The sequence below is a fragment of the Xenopus tropicalis genome, chromosome 1 (genome assembly GCF_000004195.4).
Source record: "Xenopus tropicalis strain Nigerian chromosome 1, UCB_Xtro_10.0, whole genome shotgun sequence".
NCBI lineage: Eukaryota > Metazoa > Chordata > Amphibia > Anura > Pipidae > Xenopus > Xenopus tropicalis.
The window spans coordinates 136,309,516-136,326,405 of record NC_030677.2 but is presented as its reverse complement, the minus strand read 5'-3'; the positions used below and the strand labels follow the sequence as shown (position 1 = coordinate 136,326,405).

Below are 16,890 nucleotides of genomic sequence, written 5' to 3'. Positions count from 1 at the left end.
ATCTATACCCCTTTTAATACAGCTCAAAACCTTGTTTGCCCTTGCAGCTGCTGCCTGGCATTGCTTGCTACAGCCACGTTTATTATCTACAAGGACTCCAAGGTCCTTCTCCATTATGGATTTTCCTAGTGTAGTCCCATTAAGTGTATAAGTGGCTTGCATATTTTTACATCCCAGTGCACCTTACATTTATCCACATTAAATCTCATCTGCCATTTAGCCGCCCAGATTGCCAGTTGGTCAAGATCCTGCTGCAAGGATGCCACATCCTGGATAGAATTGACTGGTCTGCAGAGTTTTGTGTCATCTGCAAACACCGATACATTGCTTATAATACCCTCCCCTAAGTAATTTATAAACAAATTAAACAAAAGTGGGCCCAGTACAGAACCCTGAGGGACCCCAATGAGAACCTTACTCCAAGAGGGGCCTGGATAAGTTTTTGAACAAGCAGAATATCCAAGGCAATTGTGATACTAATATCTACAGTTAGTATTACTGGTTGTATATATAGTTTATATATGTAAGTAGGTCAGTATAGGTTTGCGTGTGCTGGGTTTACTTGGATGGGTTGAACTTGATGGACTCTGGTCTTTTTTCAACCCTATATAACTATGTAAGTAGAGAATGTACCATTAACAACCCCCCTCTGTACCCGATCCTGTAGCCAGTTTTCTATCCATGTGCAAACGGCTTCACTAAGACCAATAGACCTTAGTTTAGAAAGCAGTCATTTCTGAGGAACAGTATCAAATGCTTTGGCAAAATCCAAATAGATTATATCTACTGCATCCCCACTGTTCAGCTTCTTACTCACCTCATCACAAAAAGCAATTAAATTGGTCTGACATGACCTGTCCTTCATAAAGCCATGCTGATTACTGCTCATAATGGCATTCTCCAGTACATAATTTTGTATGTGCTCCCTTAACAAGCCTTCAAATAACTTGCCCACCACGGATGTCAAACTTACAGGCCTATAATTGCCAGGCTGAGATCTTACTCCCTTTTTTAATATAGGAATGTCATTAGCCTTCTTCCAATCCATAGGTACCATAGCTGATAAAAGCGAGTCTGAGAATATCAGAAACAGAGGCCACTGTAAATCTCACCCAAGCCCTCTCAGTACCCGAGGGTGTATTCCATCTGGCCCAGGTGCCTTGTTCACATTTATCTTGTGTAACCCTTTAAGCACCATGTCCTTTGTCAACCACAGCGTAGTTGGAGCTGAGGCAACAGTGCAGCTATTGGGTGGGACTTGGCACTCTGGCTCCTCTACTGTATACACAGAAGAAAAGAACTGGTTTTGCACATCTGCCTTTTCTGTATCCGCTGTAACCATATTGTTACTATAACTCAAAGGGGCCACACCCTCAACCTGCATCTTTTTACTATTAATATACTTAAAAAACGTTTTGGGGTTAGTTTTGGCCTCTGCCGCAATGCGCTCCTCATTTTCTATCTTTGCCTTCCGGATTGCTTTTTTACAACACTTGTTATAGTGTTTATATTCATTAAATGCAGCTTCTGTCCCCTCTGACATATATTTCTTAAAAGCTTTCCTTTGTTTCCCTATTAACTTCTTTACCTCAGAGTTAAGCCACATAGGGTGATTCTTAACACTTCTACTTTTTCTTATCAATGGAATAAACTGAAAACAGTAATGATTTAATTTCATTTTAAATGACAACCATTTCTGCTCTGTTTTTTTCAGAAAACATAATGCCCCAGTCTATGCCCTGAAGCGCTGCCCTTAAGGATCTAAAATTTGCTTTTCTAAAATTCATTGTTGCCCCAGTGTAAATTTGTTTCCTGCACCAAACACCAAATAAAATAACATTATGGTCACTGTTACCCAGGGGTTCAACCACTTGCACATTTGCTATACATTCTGGGTCATTAGAGAACACTAGATCCAATATAGCTTGGTTGGCTCCTCAACAACCTGTGACATAAAGTTGTCATGCAGCAAGTTTATTGAAAAATTATCAACATGACCTAACTTTTAATGCACATTAATATTTTGAAGAGTCATTTTTTAGTGTCAATATCACTTTAAAATTTGGGAAACCTGGGCCCACAGGCCACACTGCATATAATCCTCAGAGAAAATAATAAAGTTACGTGGACTTATTTTTTATGATCTGGAATTGCTAAGAGATATGCCTTAGTATTTAGATCTATTTTTTTTTTTTTTTTTTGCTTGAGTCTCGATCTGCAATGGGTACTCCACCATGGTCGTAAGTGCTTTGTGGTTTTGATTTTCTTTGTTTTTACTTTCCTAACGTTATCAAAACATAACAAATGAGTCAGGCAGTACAGCTGGTATATAAAATCCTATATAACATTCTGTTAAGTATACATGATCTATACTTCTTGTTTATTATTTTATAAACATTATATAAAAAAATAAAAATGAAATAAATCCAATAGGAGTTTGCCACCAGTATGGATTCATGCAGTTATGTTACAATCCAGTACAAGGTACTGTTTTATTATTACAGAGACAACGGCAATCTTAAATCAAATTATTTGCTCAAAATGGGCAGTATGGAAGATGACCTTCCTGTAATTTGGACCTTTCTGCATAACAGGATTTCTGATAAGAGAACCCATACCTGTACTAATGCTTTAAATGTCCATACCTTTTTCAGCAGAAATAAGCTAAAGGCTTCTGTGGGGTAATTTTCATTTTAGGACTTGGAGAACAAACTGCATACTTAAATTGTCCTTACAGAAAATGTTAAGGGCAATGGCACATGGTAAGAGGCAGCTGCTATCTTAAACAAACGGAGGGAGCTTCTAGGGCTCTTTACTCAGGTATGGTAAACTTTCTGCAGAATAAATATAGTGTTCTAGGTGGCACTCATGCAGCTAATCTATTGGCAGTAAAATGCAAAAATGCCTTTCCTTCTCCTTTAACTCAGTGTTTATATATAGACCTAAGATAGGAAAGCACTAAAACAAAAATCACATGGCAAAGCAGTTCAATCAAGGTTAAAACACAACTAACTCGAGCTCTGTAGTCCTGTAAAAGGGAATAAGCGTGTTTCACTCTTTGCTCATGTTTCACTTCCTTATCTGTGCCTGACTTGCTCCTATCAGCAACTGACCAATGATAATTCAGTAAACAAACTTCTGTTTTTTTCAAGTCTGATATATCACAGTCCCTGCTTTTGTTTTTATTTTTCAAATCTATTACAGAGCAGAACCCTGTTGTTTTCACTTCAGGATGGCCACTGACCCTGTAGGTTTCCAGGAGCTGTGATCAGAGCTAATTTTAAGGGAATAGCATAAGATGCAAAATACAAAGGCTTTTAATTAAAAAACGGTAGAGAATTTTTAATTGGGTGTATAGTGCAAATTTATTTCATTTGGTCTTAATAACATGCACAAGGATTATGATTTTTGACTTTACATGCCCTTTAAATCTGCGCTGCCGCAGGCAACAAATCTCCCAAGAATAACTTGCCATAGCATATAATATTACTTCTGGCAATCAGAATCAGACCGTGGGAAATTGTCTCCCTGCATTTTCCAGCAATTAAGCTAGATCTCCCCAAGTAATGAGTTTTACTTGCAGTGATCCTAAATTTATGCTGTGGAAGTCATTTTCCTTACAGTTGTTGCTGGTAATAGCACTACAAACTGTATGCATTTACTGCCTCTGAACTTTACATAATTGTACAAACAAAACAAAAGAATAAACCTCTATATAAACATCTCCAAGTTGCAGTTTTCTTGATCAGTATTAGGGCTAATTTAGCAACACTGGGCAAATTTGTACCCAGGAAGGACAAAGAAAGCAAATACTGAATTGGTTGCTGTGAGTTACTGCCTATGTGCAAATTTTCCCAGTGTTGAGAAAAGGGTCCCAACTCTATCTTGCTGTAAAATCTTGCCTCTGGTCTAGATGATTGGCTACCAAAGGCAAGTTTTACACAATAGGCCCTTTACACATCTATTATGACAGATCTGTCACCAAAATGAACTCCTTGTACTCCTGCATGCTGCAACAGTGAACCAATGGGAGCCTGGTCCAGTCTATTCATATCACGATGCAAAAAGTGAACTCTGTTACCTAAAACAAAATAAAAATACAGCAATTAAGCATTTTTACAACTTCTACATATAATATACTTGCACTTGATTTTAACTAGCTTAGCAAGAATCCATATTAGTTGCTATAGAATTGTGTTGGGTTTATTTAAATAATTTTTATTTAATAATTTTTATTTATAGGCCCGCACCCGATTCACCCCATCTCTGACATCACAAAGGGTGCAGTGCAGGCATGCGCCTATAAAAAGAGGCTGCCAAAGGCAAAAGAGGGGCAGAGTACAGATGTGGGCAGAGAGGGCTCAAAGAGAGCTCAGCCCAAACTCACTTGCAGCTCACAAATCTTGCACAAATGTCAACCCAAACCAGCCCGACCCATGGGTTTTCGGCCAGCCCGCCCAATACTACTGTTGATCATGCTTACTGACATTTATTAAAGTCAACTGTAACACCTAATACATTTACTGCTGACATTCCTCCTATGCTGATGAGAAATGTATCAACCGATGGACCAAACTGTAACAGTTTTAAGAGTTGGCACCTGGTTTACTGGTCTGCCATTGTTTTTAGTTCATTTGATAAAGCTATGTATTCCAAAACTTGTTGTAACTTTCAGCTCACAATAACTGGGTTTGCAGTGCATTGTGTCAGCACATATCTATTGGATCAATTGGGTACCAACCAAAAACTATTTTCTGCATAGTGAAAGAAAATGTATTTTTGAGCAACTTTCCAATATACATATATTACACATTTTCAACAGTTATTTGTAAATGTAATTGCTATGAAAAAGCCAAGTATAAATAATACATTATCTTGCCAAATAAGAAAATATAATGCCAGAATACAAATTAAATTAAAAAATGGCACACTGGTGGTTTAAATTTCAGTGATTCTGTGTGGAAGAACCCTACCAATCACAACTCTTGCCAAATAAGAAAATACAATGCCAGAATACAAATTAAATTAAAAAATGGCACACTGGTGGTTTAAATTTCAGTGATTCTGTGTGGAAGAACCCCACCAATCACAACTTCAATGTTAGTCAACAGCTCTTCTCATTTTTATGAAAAGGACATTTGCTGTGACAGATATGTCTGCAGTAGTGACAGAAATAGTGAATTTGTTTCTGAGCAATTCCTGCCTATCAGCAGAAACACCGGACAAAGCATTTGCTCAAATGAAAGGGAAAAGGAAGTCAGTGGACGTAGGACTGTGCAAATTTAAGAAATCATCCCTACAAATACATAAACCTTTCTGTACCATGTTTAACAGAGTAACAAATAATTCTACCAATGATTTTTGCAGATGTGGAGTAATTAAGGGTTACTTATGACTGCAGGTGCAGTTGGGAAACAATGGAGTGCATGAATTGGTGTTATTTATTTAAGGTATTTGAATCCAAACATGCTGATTGCAGTTCTGCATATTTGTGCTAAGAGTTACTGAACCTCTTCTGAAAGAAGTGACAAGTTATCAAATTAGTCAAAAGTGCAAACTGCACCAAATGACACTCAGAAACACTAGTGCTACCTAGTGTAATTCTATGGTTTTGTATGTTGCATCAATAAGTACGTCAGACATGCGCACAGAGAAGTGGACATTAATGCTATGCCCCCATTTAACAGAAATGCACACATACAATTATGTTTGTTTTGACACACTGGGGATCATTTATAAACACTGGGCAAATTTGCACCTGAGCAATTTACCATGGCAACAAATCAGATGTGTGTTTTCATCAATCTGTAGCTGGCTAAAAAACACTGGTTGGATGCTATGAGTTACTGCCGATGGGCAAATTTGCCCAGTGTTTATAAACTACCCTCACTGTGCGGTTTAGCAGCAGATGCAACAGATGCTGGAATTCTGGAAAATACACTGAACTGTAGGAAGAAAACATGTTGATTTATATCTAAAAACTGCACTTTGAACACTGTGTCTATTAAATAAATACACCTTATTATTTATATTCACTGTTCTTACCTGGACCAACAACAAGTGAACCACCTTGCTGAGCTGGATCTCCTTGGAAGTCAAATGCAGGGCTGGTCATTGCCCTCCAAACACTTTTAATGCTTCCACTGATGATGTTTGACTTGACATGAGTACTTTTGCCTAGAATATATACAACGACTCAGTTTCATCACTGCACACTAGCAAATACCACATATTAATTTATGTGCCTTTTTTACGTTGTTATATTAATTTCTATGGCACATTGTAAAGTTATGTTAATGTTACTGGACACTGTATTATTATTATTATCATAGCTAACACATAATTTCCATTGAGCACACCTGCAGCTCATATTTGCAATAATATACATGAGATTAGTTCTTACTGTCTGGATATGCATGGCAGTTTACGAAGCCCATAGTTTGCACAGGCTGAAGAGTAGAAATAACATAACATATTGCAGTATAATGGTAGTTATTAGTTATTCTTTTTGTGGTTTCAGCACTGAGATTCATTTTCCATTAATCTTTTATTGGTAAAGTGCCATTATCAAATGTTGTGCTGGCCAATGAGGTGCAAATTAAAATGTGCTGTGAGTATAAGGCAGCAATAAACTAGCACAAACTATATACTGATCTTCAATAAAAGTCCAGAAATAATAACCTAACAATGCCATCTGCAGGTAATTATCATCTTCATAATATTATTACATCATTTTGGGTGTATGATGCCTACATAATTAGTTCATAAAAAAATAAGTATAATGAGATTCATGAAAAATGATCATATGGAATGTTTATGGTCAAATGATAAATTTGATATCTATATTATTATTGCAGATAGGGGTTTACCCTTTAAATTTTAAGGTACAGTATCTAACAATTCTAGTGAGAGACATCTCACATACAACTAAAAGGAAGAAAAGGGTAAATATAATTTCAAATGAATAGTATCATCGCACCATATAAAATTTTGATTAAAGCAGTGCCCGAAGTAGCACTTGATTAAATTACAATATTTTGGAAACTCTTACCATATTGCAATGGCTTGCACCATATTGATGACTTATGGCACTTAATGGTTTTAATAAACTAAAGTGATAGTAAATAAAGAGTTTTAAACCCAAGTGCACCTGAAGTGCACAAATTCAAATGCATTTAAACATGGTTTATAAAGTTACCTGCACATTGTGCCAATATGCTTGTTCAGTGAGCCTATGATTAAGTGCCCCTGTGTGGCACAAAAAGAGTAAGGCTTTTATGTATTGTTGTGTAAAAGAATAAACAAAGGAATGCTTTTAATACATATTTAGTATCATAAATTTCATTTGAGTGGTGATCCGGATTTGTTGCCAGCAGCTTTTTCCAAGATGTTTTGCGCTGACTTCTTGTTCAATGTGTCTAGGTCCCTGGAGCAGCTGAAAGTTACTTCCAGGGTTCCTCTTGCTTTTTGCAAAGGCAAAAAGAAAAATACAACTGGTGTGCCACAAAATGTGAAACTCAGTAAAGAGGCTCAATCACAATGGTGTAGGTTTTGCCAGGTCTACTAGTAGGTACCATGTAAAAATAAAAAAAATCCACTGGAGAGCCAAATGCGTTCTGTGTTGTTTATTAGTTTAGAGATGCATAGCACTACATGTTTCGGACCTCTGGGGTCCTTCCTCTGGTGCAGCACCAGAGTGTGGGAGGAGGGAGTGGTGACAGCCAGAGGCTTGCATTGGTCCAACTCTGCCTGCAAAAGTAATGTTTACCTCAAAAGAACTAATAAAAATTAAACAAGTAAGGCACTACGGTTGCTGTTCAAATTTTAATATAGACCACATTTGGATTGCAGATAAGACAGTTGTTGTAGGCCTTTAGTGGAGATAAGCAAAGTCAAAATGTCAATGGAACAAAAAGGCAATGGAACATGGGGTTATCCTGAACGTTCCATCAACATTCTGAGCAACAATCGCCTGAAAAGCAAGCAAGCAAAAGTGTTCTGGGGCAAATTAAGCTTTTTGTACCCTGTCTTTGGAGATATTAATTGCTGCATCAATTGAATATTCTAAATCTCCCCAAGAGCCAATGCCCTGATCGTTCAGTGGTACAGTGTTATACACTGGCACAAATATGGTGTCATGAGAAATGTATTTAAAGTGTTCACATGTTTTTCACAAGTTTTCAAGTGTTTTTATAAAAAAGTTATTACCTGAAGAAGTTGAGGTTTCGCCCTTCATCATTCCCAACTTACAATAAATTTCTCTGTCAGTATCAACGTACATATCATAAGGATAACTCGTTAAGGAGCAAAAATGCTAAAAAGCAAACAAAAATAAAAGCAGTTGATTTTGTTCTTTTTACCCTTAAAAAAATCCTAGAATAATGTCCAATTAATGTCTGAATTATGTTTTTAATATAGGACAGACCACCTAATAAGCAGGCATTGAGCGTGTGTCCTTTATGCTGAAATTTCATTCATTTCTTTTTGTGATACAATGCAATAAGGTCTGCTAAAATGTGTACACCTCACTTTATTTTACCTTTAGGCCTTGTCCAGTGGAAAACAGCGCCAGTCATAATGAAGAGTTCCTCCTGTGCCCAGTGGGTAAAGGGGTATTTTGTCCGCAGCTGTTTTTCACTGCATTACAGTGGTGGCCAAAACATACTGGGGTTCAATTATGAACACTGGACACAGGGCTGGAACTAGGGGTAGGCAGAAGAGGCAGCTGCCTAGGGACAACGATTGGGGGGCGCCAGGCAGCCTCTCCTGCCTACCCCTAGTCCGCTCTCTTTAGTCATTGCCCCCGCCGCTTGTCCTTGCGCGGTGGGGGAAACGATCCATTGAATCACAACGCGAACCCCACCCCCCGTGTTCAACTGCGCATGCGCGCCAAAGGGGGGGGGGCGAATGAGGAAGGTGCAGGGGCGAGGTGGCTGACCGGGTTGCCTAGGGCGCCCGGTCGGCTTGGCCCGCCCCTGACTGAACAACTCTGCACCTGAGCCATAGCAACTAATCATTAAATTTTTTAGGCTCCTGCAGGTACAACAGCAAAGGCAAAAAAATTTATTGGTTGCTATAAGTTACCACCCCATTACACAGTTGCCTGTTAATGCTAAATGAGCACCCTCATGTGCCATAAGCCTAACATAAACATTATTAGTTCCCACTAACTGAAATACTGTGCCGTTATTTAACTTACTTATATATTTATTAACTTGTAATGCTATGCTGTGCCATGTAGAAACATAATCTTAAAATGATTACTGTGCAATTTTAGCAATACAAAATATAAAAGCATATGGTTAACAAATAGCAGCTCTTCTTTAGAATACAGCTATTGGAATACCCCAGGTCCAAGCATTCTGGATAATAGGTCCTATACATTTACTAAAGCTACATGTTGTACATGCTGGCATGTTGTGCATTATATTAAGGCTGTGGTTTACTGGGGTCAGATATATTTTTGAAAAAAATCTTTTTCTCTGGCCAGAAATATATTTTACGAGTATTTACAGTTTGCTAACAATCTATTCCTGCATGACAAAAATATCTTCCAGGAAGTGAGACTTGCCCTTGACTTCGATTATACTAACCTAGCACCAAAACATGTCTGCAGTTGAACAAATATTCTGAACAGATTACAGTATCACAACCAGTAAGCAAAGTTAAAACACTTTCACTTTAAAATTACTGTAAACACCAGCTCTACTCAGTATCACACATTTGGGACTATTCTTAAAGCTGAAACAGAGTGATGGTTGTGCAAAAAATTTCTTTTCTTTTTGCATAAGCAAGCCTCTTTTTTTAACCCATATTTCTGCACAATTTCCCATCAATGCCAATGCCTGAAGAATACAGAAGCACAAGGGATTGCTTAGTGAAAGGAAAGACACAGTTCTGATAGGCCCTGACCACTTTTCAGTTACACCCAATCTTATGCATACTATATGGAAACTGCATTATCCTTGTCTATGAAGATTCTCATTCATCCAGGTCATGATATACAGTATCTAGTAGAATTAAGTCTAAAACAACTGGACTTTTCTGAGTTTTTCTTGAAAACGTTTCACCACTCATCCGAGTGGCTTCTTCAGTTCAAATGACTGGTAGGGAATTCCCCGGTATTTAAACTCTTGATGGTAGTAGAGTCACAGACATCCAATCACAATGGTTCCATTGAACTTGTTCAGTTAGGTGTTAGCTGAAACTGACAGGTGTAAGAAGGTATGATCCAATCACAATGGTACCAAGATTCTCATTGATGAAGGTGTTAATCCTTCAAAGTACATGACTGGAAGTGTGAACTGTTGTGAAACTGCCGGGGTAAGGATGTCAACGCGCCATTGTATGTTGGTGACAAGCGGTGTCTCAGGCCCCCTCCTCTGTTCAGGCCCCCTCCTCTGTTAACCATCCCTGAACAGAGGAGGGGGCCTGAGACACCGCTTGTCACCAACATACAATGGCGCGTTGACATCCTTACCCCGGCAGTTTCACAACAGTTCACACTTCCAGTCATGTACTTTGAAGGATTAACACCTTCATCAATGAGAATCTTGGTACCATTGTGATTGGATCATACCTTCTTACACCTGTCAGTTTCAGCTAACACCTAACTGAACAAGTTCAATGGAACCATTGTGATTGGATGTCTGTGACTCTACTACCATCAAGAGTTTAAATACCGGGGAATTCCCTACCAGTCATTTGAACTGAAGAAGCCACTCGGATGAGTGGTGAAACGTTTTCAAGAAAAACTCAGAAAAGTCCAGTTGTTTTAGACTTAATTCTACTAGATACTGTATATCATGACCTGGATGAATGAGAATCTTCATAGACATATTGCTACTCAATTTGGGGAGAATACCCTAAAATTGGTACGGGAATATGAGAGGACGGCCAGAAAACTTGCGGATTACAGAAACCATCTTCGTTTTAACCTACGATGCCGATATCAGGGAATCACACCATGCAGCCTACGTCTGGGTTCTTCGGTTAAAGGTCACAGGGCCAAGGTGATCCTTCAGAAAGCCCAGAAACAACTGTTAAATGAACGGGTGAGGCAGACTAACTTCTCAATTGAGGTCCTGGTTCATAAATTTGATAATGCAAAACAGAGACTGACAGCAAAACTACCGGTGCTGACGTTGCAAAGAGTGGTTGAATTCACAGAGCGGGCGCAACTTGCACAACATGCCAAGGGCAAGGAGAGGCAAATAAACAAATTCACCAGTTTATTATCACGTACCAACAACACCCAGCGAACAGACAAATCAACAGGGAGGAAGGAAGATGAAAACAAGACATGCCAGAACATCAAGGATCTGTGGGTAAAGAATTTATCAGACAGGGAACTCACAGAACCAGAGAAGGATGTCTTAGCCAAGGGGCTGAACTTTGCAGTGGCCCCACGGTATGTACCAGTGGTAGACTTCATCACAGCCACAGAATCATCCATCCACAACAATAAGATACCAGTGGATGAGGCTGAAAACATCCGGTTAAAAGTATCAGCAGCCCTAGCTAATGCTAAAGCTCCCCCTTCCAATCTAAGTCTGCAAGAGAGGAGGGCTCTGACATCACTTGCCAAGGACTCAAGTGTCACCATCCTGCCAGCAGATAAAGGAAGGTGTACAGTGGTACTGAATACATCAGACTACCATGCCAAAGTGTCCACACTGCTCAACGATTCAGACACATATGAGCAACTCAAGAGAGATCCAACAAGCAACTACAAGAAGAAGGTTATAGACTGCTTGCAGCACCTTGAGAAGGAAAAGGTCATCAGTCCAGCTTTGTACCGTCGCCTTTACCCAGGCGAAGCCACTCCATGCCTATATGGACTCCCAAAAATACACAAAGAAGGAGCCCCTTTGAGGCCAATTGTCAGCAGCATTAACTGTGTGACTTATAACATTGCTAAATACGTGGCCAACATCTTAGCCCCCTTAGTTGGAAACACAGTACACCACATTCAGAACTCCATGGACTTTGTCAAAAAAGTGAAGGAGTTAAAGCTGGAGATCGATGATACAATGGTGTCCTATGACGTAACATCTCTGTTCACATGCATACCCACTGCCGAGGCAATTGATACAGTGAGGAAACGGCTGAAACAAGACACCACCCTCAGCAGCAGAACAAAGCTGACCCCAGAACAAGTTTGTTCCTTACTGGACCTATGTCTCAATACCACTTACTTCAAGCACAAGGAAGTTTTCTATAGACAAAAACATGGCTGTGCCATGGGTTCGCCTGTGTCTCCAATTGTAGCGAACCTTTACATGGAAGAAGTGGAAAAGAAAGCCCTGGACACCTTCAAGGGAACAACACCAAGTCATTGGTTCAGATATGTGGATGACACCTGGGTCAAAATTAAAGAACGCGAGGTTCCAGCCTTCACCAAACACATAAACTCGGTGGACAAAAACATCACGTTCACAAGGGAAGATCTGAAAGACAGCAAACTGGCTTTTTTGGACTGTGCTATAGTTATCAAAGAGGGGAGGGACCTGGATATTGAAGTATACAGGAAACCCACCCACACAGACCAGTACTTGCTGTTTGATTCCCACCACCCTTTGGAACATAAACTGGGTGTAATTAGGACTCTAAATCATCGGGCTGAAACTGTGGCATCCAATGCAGAGGCCAAGGAGAAAGAATATAAACATCTAAAAGGAGCTCTGAAAACTTGTGGGTACCCAGACTGGGCCTTCATCAAAACCAAATCAAAGACCAACAGAAAGACCAGACCTACAAACAGAAGGGAGGAACACAGCAGGCGAAACAACATAGTCATTCCATATGTTGCTGGAACATCAGAAAAACTTAGGAGAATTTTCAACAAACATCGCATTCCTGTGTTTTTCAAACCCAGCAACACCCTGAGACAGAAACTGGTGCACCCGAAAGACCCAACACCCAAGCACATGAAAAGTAATGTGGTCTATGCTGTCCAGTGTAGTGAAGAGTGCTCAGACTTATACATTGGGGAGACAAAACAACCTCTCTGTAAGAGAATGTCCCAACATAGGCGGGCAAACTCCTCAGGACAAGACTCAGCGGTCTATCTACACCTCAAAGAAAAAGGTCACTCTTTTGAGGACAGTAACGTGCATATTTTGGACCGAGAGGACAGATGGTTTGAAAGAGGTGTGAAAGAGGCCATTTATGCCAACCTGGAAAAACCATCCCTGAACAGAGGAGGGGGCCTGAGACACCGCTTGTCACCAACATACAATGGCGCGTTGACATCCTTACCCCGGCAGTTTCACAACAGTTCACACTTCCAGTCATGTACTTTGAAGGATTAACACCTTCATCAATGAGAATCTTGGTACCATTGTGATTGGATCATACCTTCTTACACCTGTCAGTTTCAGCTAACACCTAACTGAACAAGTTCAATGGAACCATTGTGATTGGATGTCTGTGACTCTACTACCATCAAGAGTTTAAATACCGGGGAATTCCCTACCAGTCATTTGAACTGAAGAAGCCACTCGGATGAGTGGTGAAACATTTTCAAGAAAAACTCAGAAAAGTCCAGTTGTTTTAGACTTAATTCTACTAGATACTGTGCATTATCCTTCCTAAATCTCAAGAACATGAAGTTATAGGTACAACACACCATTATAGTGTGAGCCTTCTAAGTAAGAACTGAGAACCCAGTAAACTGCAGAGATTTCTGTGGTCACCAAGTAGTGCCAATAAAAACTTTTTTTTTTTTTTTTAATCATACTCACAATTCTTGATTTTAAATATGAAGGTATATATAATGAATGGTGTGCAATTTTCTATTACAAAATACACTGAATTTTCACATAACTACCATGTTATGGTTATTACAACTTGTTTCTAATTAATCCTGTTCAGGGTTTAAAATCCACAGAATCTTTGAGCACTGAGGTCGGAATGCTCTGTCATAAGGTTAATGAAACACACAGGCCGTTTCTCCAACAACATATTTCAATTTGAAGAGAAACTGACTGTCCGCTCCTGTCACCTCCCAATGACTAATGGGAACCTCACACTAATACATTCCACAGCCTAAAAACACACTAATGTGCATATTTGAACTGGGAACTGTCTGTACCAGTGGTGTCAGGTACCTCCAACTAAAAACCAAAGGGAAAATGGCACTGCTCATTTCATTAGCACTACAACAGATAGATTTTTTTTCCCATGTGTATTTAATGCTATGACTTTCTGTAATTATGTTGTAGTACTAACCAAGTGTTCTATTAAAAGAAATCATTAAAAAAACAATAAAGTGTAAATACTTGATTATATATAATAAAACATTACCTTAATATGTATGTATGATGACTGTCCAATTACAATTAATCTCACATTTGCATCCTACAAAAAAGGCATCTCATTAAAAATACAAAATAAAATCAAAGCAATTCAGTGCATGTTTTAAAAACATAGCATATATATTGTACTTTATATATAGGGAAGAATGTAAACTTGCCAGATGTGAACACAGTTGCATATAACACAGGTATGGGACCTGTTATCCAGAATGCTCGGGACCTGGGGCTTTACGGATAAGGGATCTTTCCGTAATTTGGATCTCCATAAGTTAAGTCTGCTAAAAATCATTTAAATATTGAATAAACCCAATAGGATTGTTTTGCCTCCAATAAGGATTAATTATATCTTTGTTGGGATCAAGTACAAAGTTCTGTTTTATTATTATAGAGAAAAAGGGAATCATTTTTAAAAATTTGAATTATTTGGTTATAATGGAGTCTCTCTGGATAATGGGTTTCCGGATAAGGAATCCCATACCTTACAATAAAACATTGTTTGAAAGAAATTCTTAAAATCAGGCAAAACATTAATGAACAGTCAGTACAAGTAAAAACCTACCTCCAGGGCACTTGAGGGAATCTTGGCAAGATCTTCCACATACTCTTTACAAGTATAACAGAGGAAATTCTGCAACAGACACAAGCATTTAGTCTCTCAGCAACACAGAAACAAGCCACAGTATCCCAACTGCCACCATGTCACTGCCCAGAGCTGCACATTCTGACATTTCCTGTCAAATCCACTCATTTGATGAAGGACAGAAAGCATGGCAGCTCTGCTGTGAGCCTTATTCCCATGCAACTGCAACTTCCATACTAAGCCAAACTGACATTTTCGATAAAAAGTGAGAAAAATGAAGTATAAACAAACTACATCTATGCTCCGTGAGAAGGAGATCTATAATATCTGGGAAGGTAGAAAGTCCTGGAAAGAAATACTTTTTGTTGTGTGAAGTCACATGTTAACATGACGCAGATTTTTGTGATCGTTTTCCTCCGCACTTTACTAAATCGGACGCTACATGGCATTGTGGGAAGAAGGTGTGGCACTCAGTTTAACACTTTCTGTATGTTCCATGTATAGATTTTATATACCTACATATAATTTAGATTTCTTACCCGCACCAACACCACAATAGTTTTCTGATCCCTGTAGAGATCGCCAAAGCGGTGGCTGTTGCCGTGTGGGTCCCTCAGCAGGCAGTCGGCAGCCAGTTCCAGGTCTGGGTGAAACAGGGCAGCGAACTCTTCCTCGGTGTTTCCCTTCTCATCCGTACAGATCTGCTGGGTGACAGGGTTGCTAGGGGCTGACATGTCTCCCTCCACGACTTCCCAACTCACTATAGGAAACCCAGGCCTCTGTAACTAACAACTCCCCTTAGGAGAATCCAGTGTGGGAGGGGCTCTCACAAAATAATCCCCTCCTAACTCCTTTACTTCTCAGTCACGGATACCCAGCAGGCCTAACTTGGGCAGCAAGGGATACACTGTATCTCTTTAGCATTGAACTTCTTATGGGTCCTTAGCCAGAGAAAGAAGCAAACTAAGTGATTAGAGGAAGCTACTTATTAAACAGCCTGCAGCAGCCTCATGGGGCTCACTAAGCTCCCCGACAGGCGCAGGTTCCATCCCGCAATGCTATGACCTACTACACAACAAAGTGAACACGCTGTCCGTGACGTCATCGGGTGCCAGCCAACCACGGTAGAAGATGTCACCCTGGCCCAGGCTCGGTTTCCCTCTAATTATTCCACCATTCAGTATAGAAGACAGGCTGCTGCGGGAGGCAGAAAGGGGAGGGTCGGGCTGCATAGTCGGCATGGTGACCCGAAAGCTCTGGCAGCGCGGAGGGTTTCCATGTACAGCAAGCTCAGCAGCGGCCTGGCCAGCAGCAGCAGGGGGAGGAGGATCAGCTGGGAAGCAGCTCTGTCATCACAAACAACAGCTGCACCGTGCATGGCACTAGTTGCAGAGCTCTGTCAGGGAAGGGACCGACAGCCGGGAAATCTAGCGGCGGCACTGCGTTACAGGGCAAAGAGAAGTGGCACGGTACGTGCCCGTAGCGCTGGGTGAAGCCATTCTCTGTCTGACTGGCACTCCCCTGCCAAGTATGAGTAGGACTCCCGGGCAAACATGAAGCGCAGAACGGAGAGCTGCAAGGGAGCTCATCGGAGGAACGACATGGTTTGCCACAAGAAACCCAGGAATCAGCCCGATGAGGAGGGGGAAGAGGGGAATGACTTTGAGCAAGAAGCAGACAGTTGCATGCCCATTACTGGTAAGCCCCCCATTAATGGCTCATTACATTCCGAAGGGCACTAGCCACAGGGGCAAGTAAAGAGTTATGTGCTGCTGCTTTTTAAACTCTCACTCACTATTGTTAGAATTGTATACATGTGACATCACAACAGCACAGTAACATCAATATGTTGAAAATGATGGCTAGATAAAGGCATTTATATGACCCTAACTAATTCCTAACACACCCACTTTTTTAAGTATAATTCTTACCTTTCATCCTGATAACTTACTGGCCAGTGGCATCCCTATTTAAATTGAGGTTAGTCAGTGG

General features: G+C 40.1%; 1 protein-coding gene across 2 annotated transcripts; it reads right to left on the bottom strand.

Annotated features, from left to right (window-relative positions):
- Nucleotides 1–2,330: 2,330 nt before the first annotated feature.
- Nucleotides 2,331–16,008, bottom strand: prxl2c (peroxiredoxin like 2C). Of its 2 annotated transcripts, NM_001008166.2 has the most exons (6): nt 15,438–15,951; nt 14,878–14,946; nt 14,308–14,361; nt 8,209–8,314; nt 6,046–6,177; nt 2,331–4,081 (listed from the first exon to the last, which is right to left on the bottom strand). In NM_001008166.2, the coding sequence occupies exons 1-6, from the start codon at nt 15,630–15,632 to the stop codon at nt 3,954–3,956; spliced, it is 684 nt and encodes a 227-aa protein (NP_001008167.1). In that variant the 5' UTR covers nt 15,633–15,951; the 3' UTR covers nt 2,331–3,953. The 2 variants fall into 2 exon arrangements, with proteins under 2 accessions (NP_001008167.1, XP_012815987.1); XM_012960533.3 differs by lacking the exon at nt 14,308–14,361 and having other exon boundaries at nt 15,438–16,008.
- Nucleotides 16,009–16,890: the final 882 nt, after the last annotated feature.

Excerpts from the sequence above, each read along its gene's own strand:
- prxl2c (NM_001008166.2), bottom strand. The coding sequence starts at position 15,632 with ATGTCAGCCCCTAGCAACCCTGTCACCCAGCAGATCTGTACGGATGAG. Across the intron at positions 14,947-15,437 it reads CTATTGTGGTGTTGGTGCGG|AATTTCCTCTGTTATACTTG; the intron begins GTAAGAAATCTA and ends TGTCTGTTGCAG. Across the intron at positions 8,315-14,307 it reads CATCATACATACATATTAAG|CATTTTTGCTCCTTAACGAG; the intron begins GTAATGTTTTAT and ends TTTGCTTTTTAG.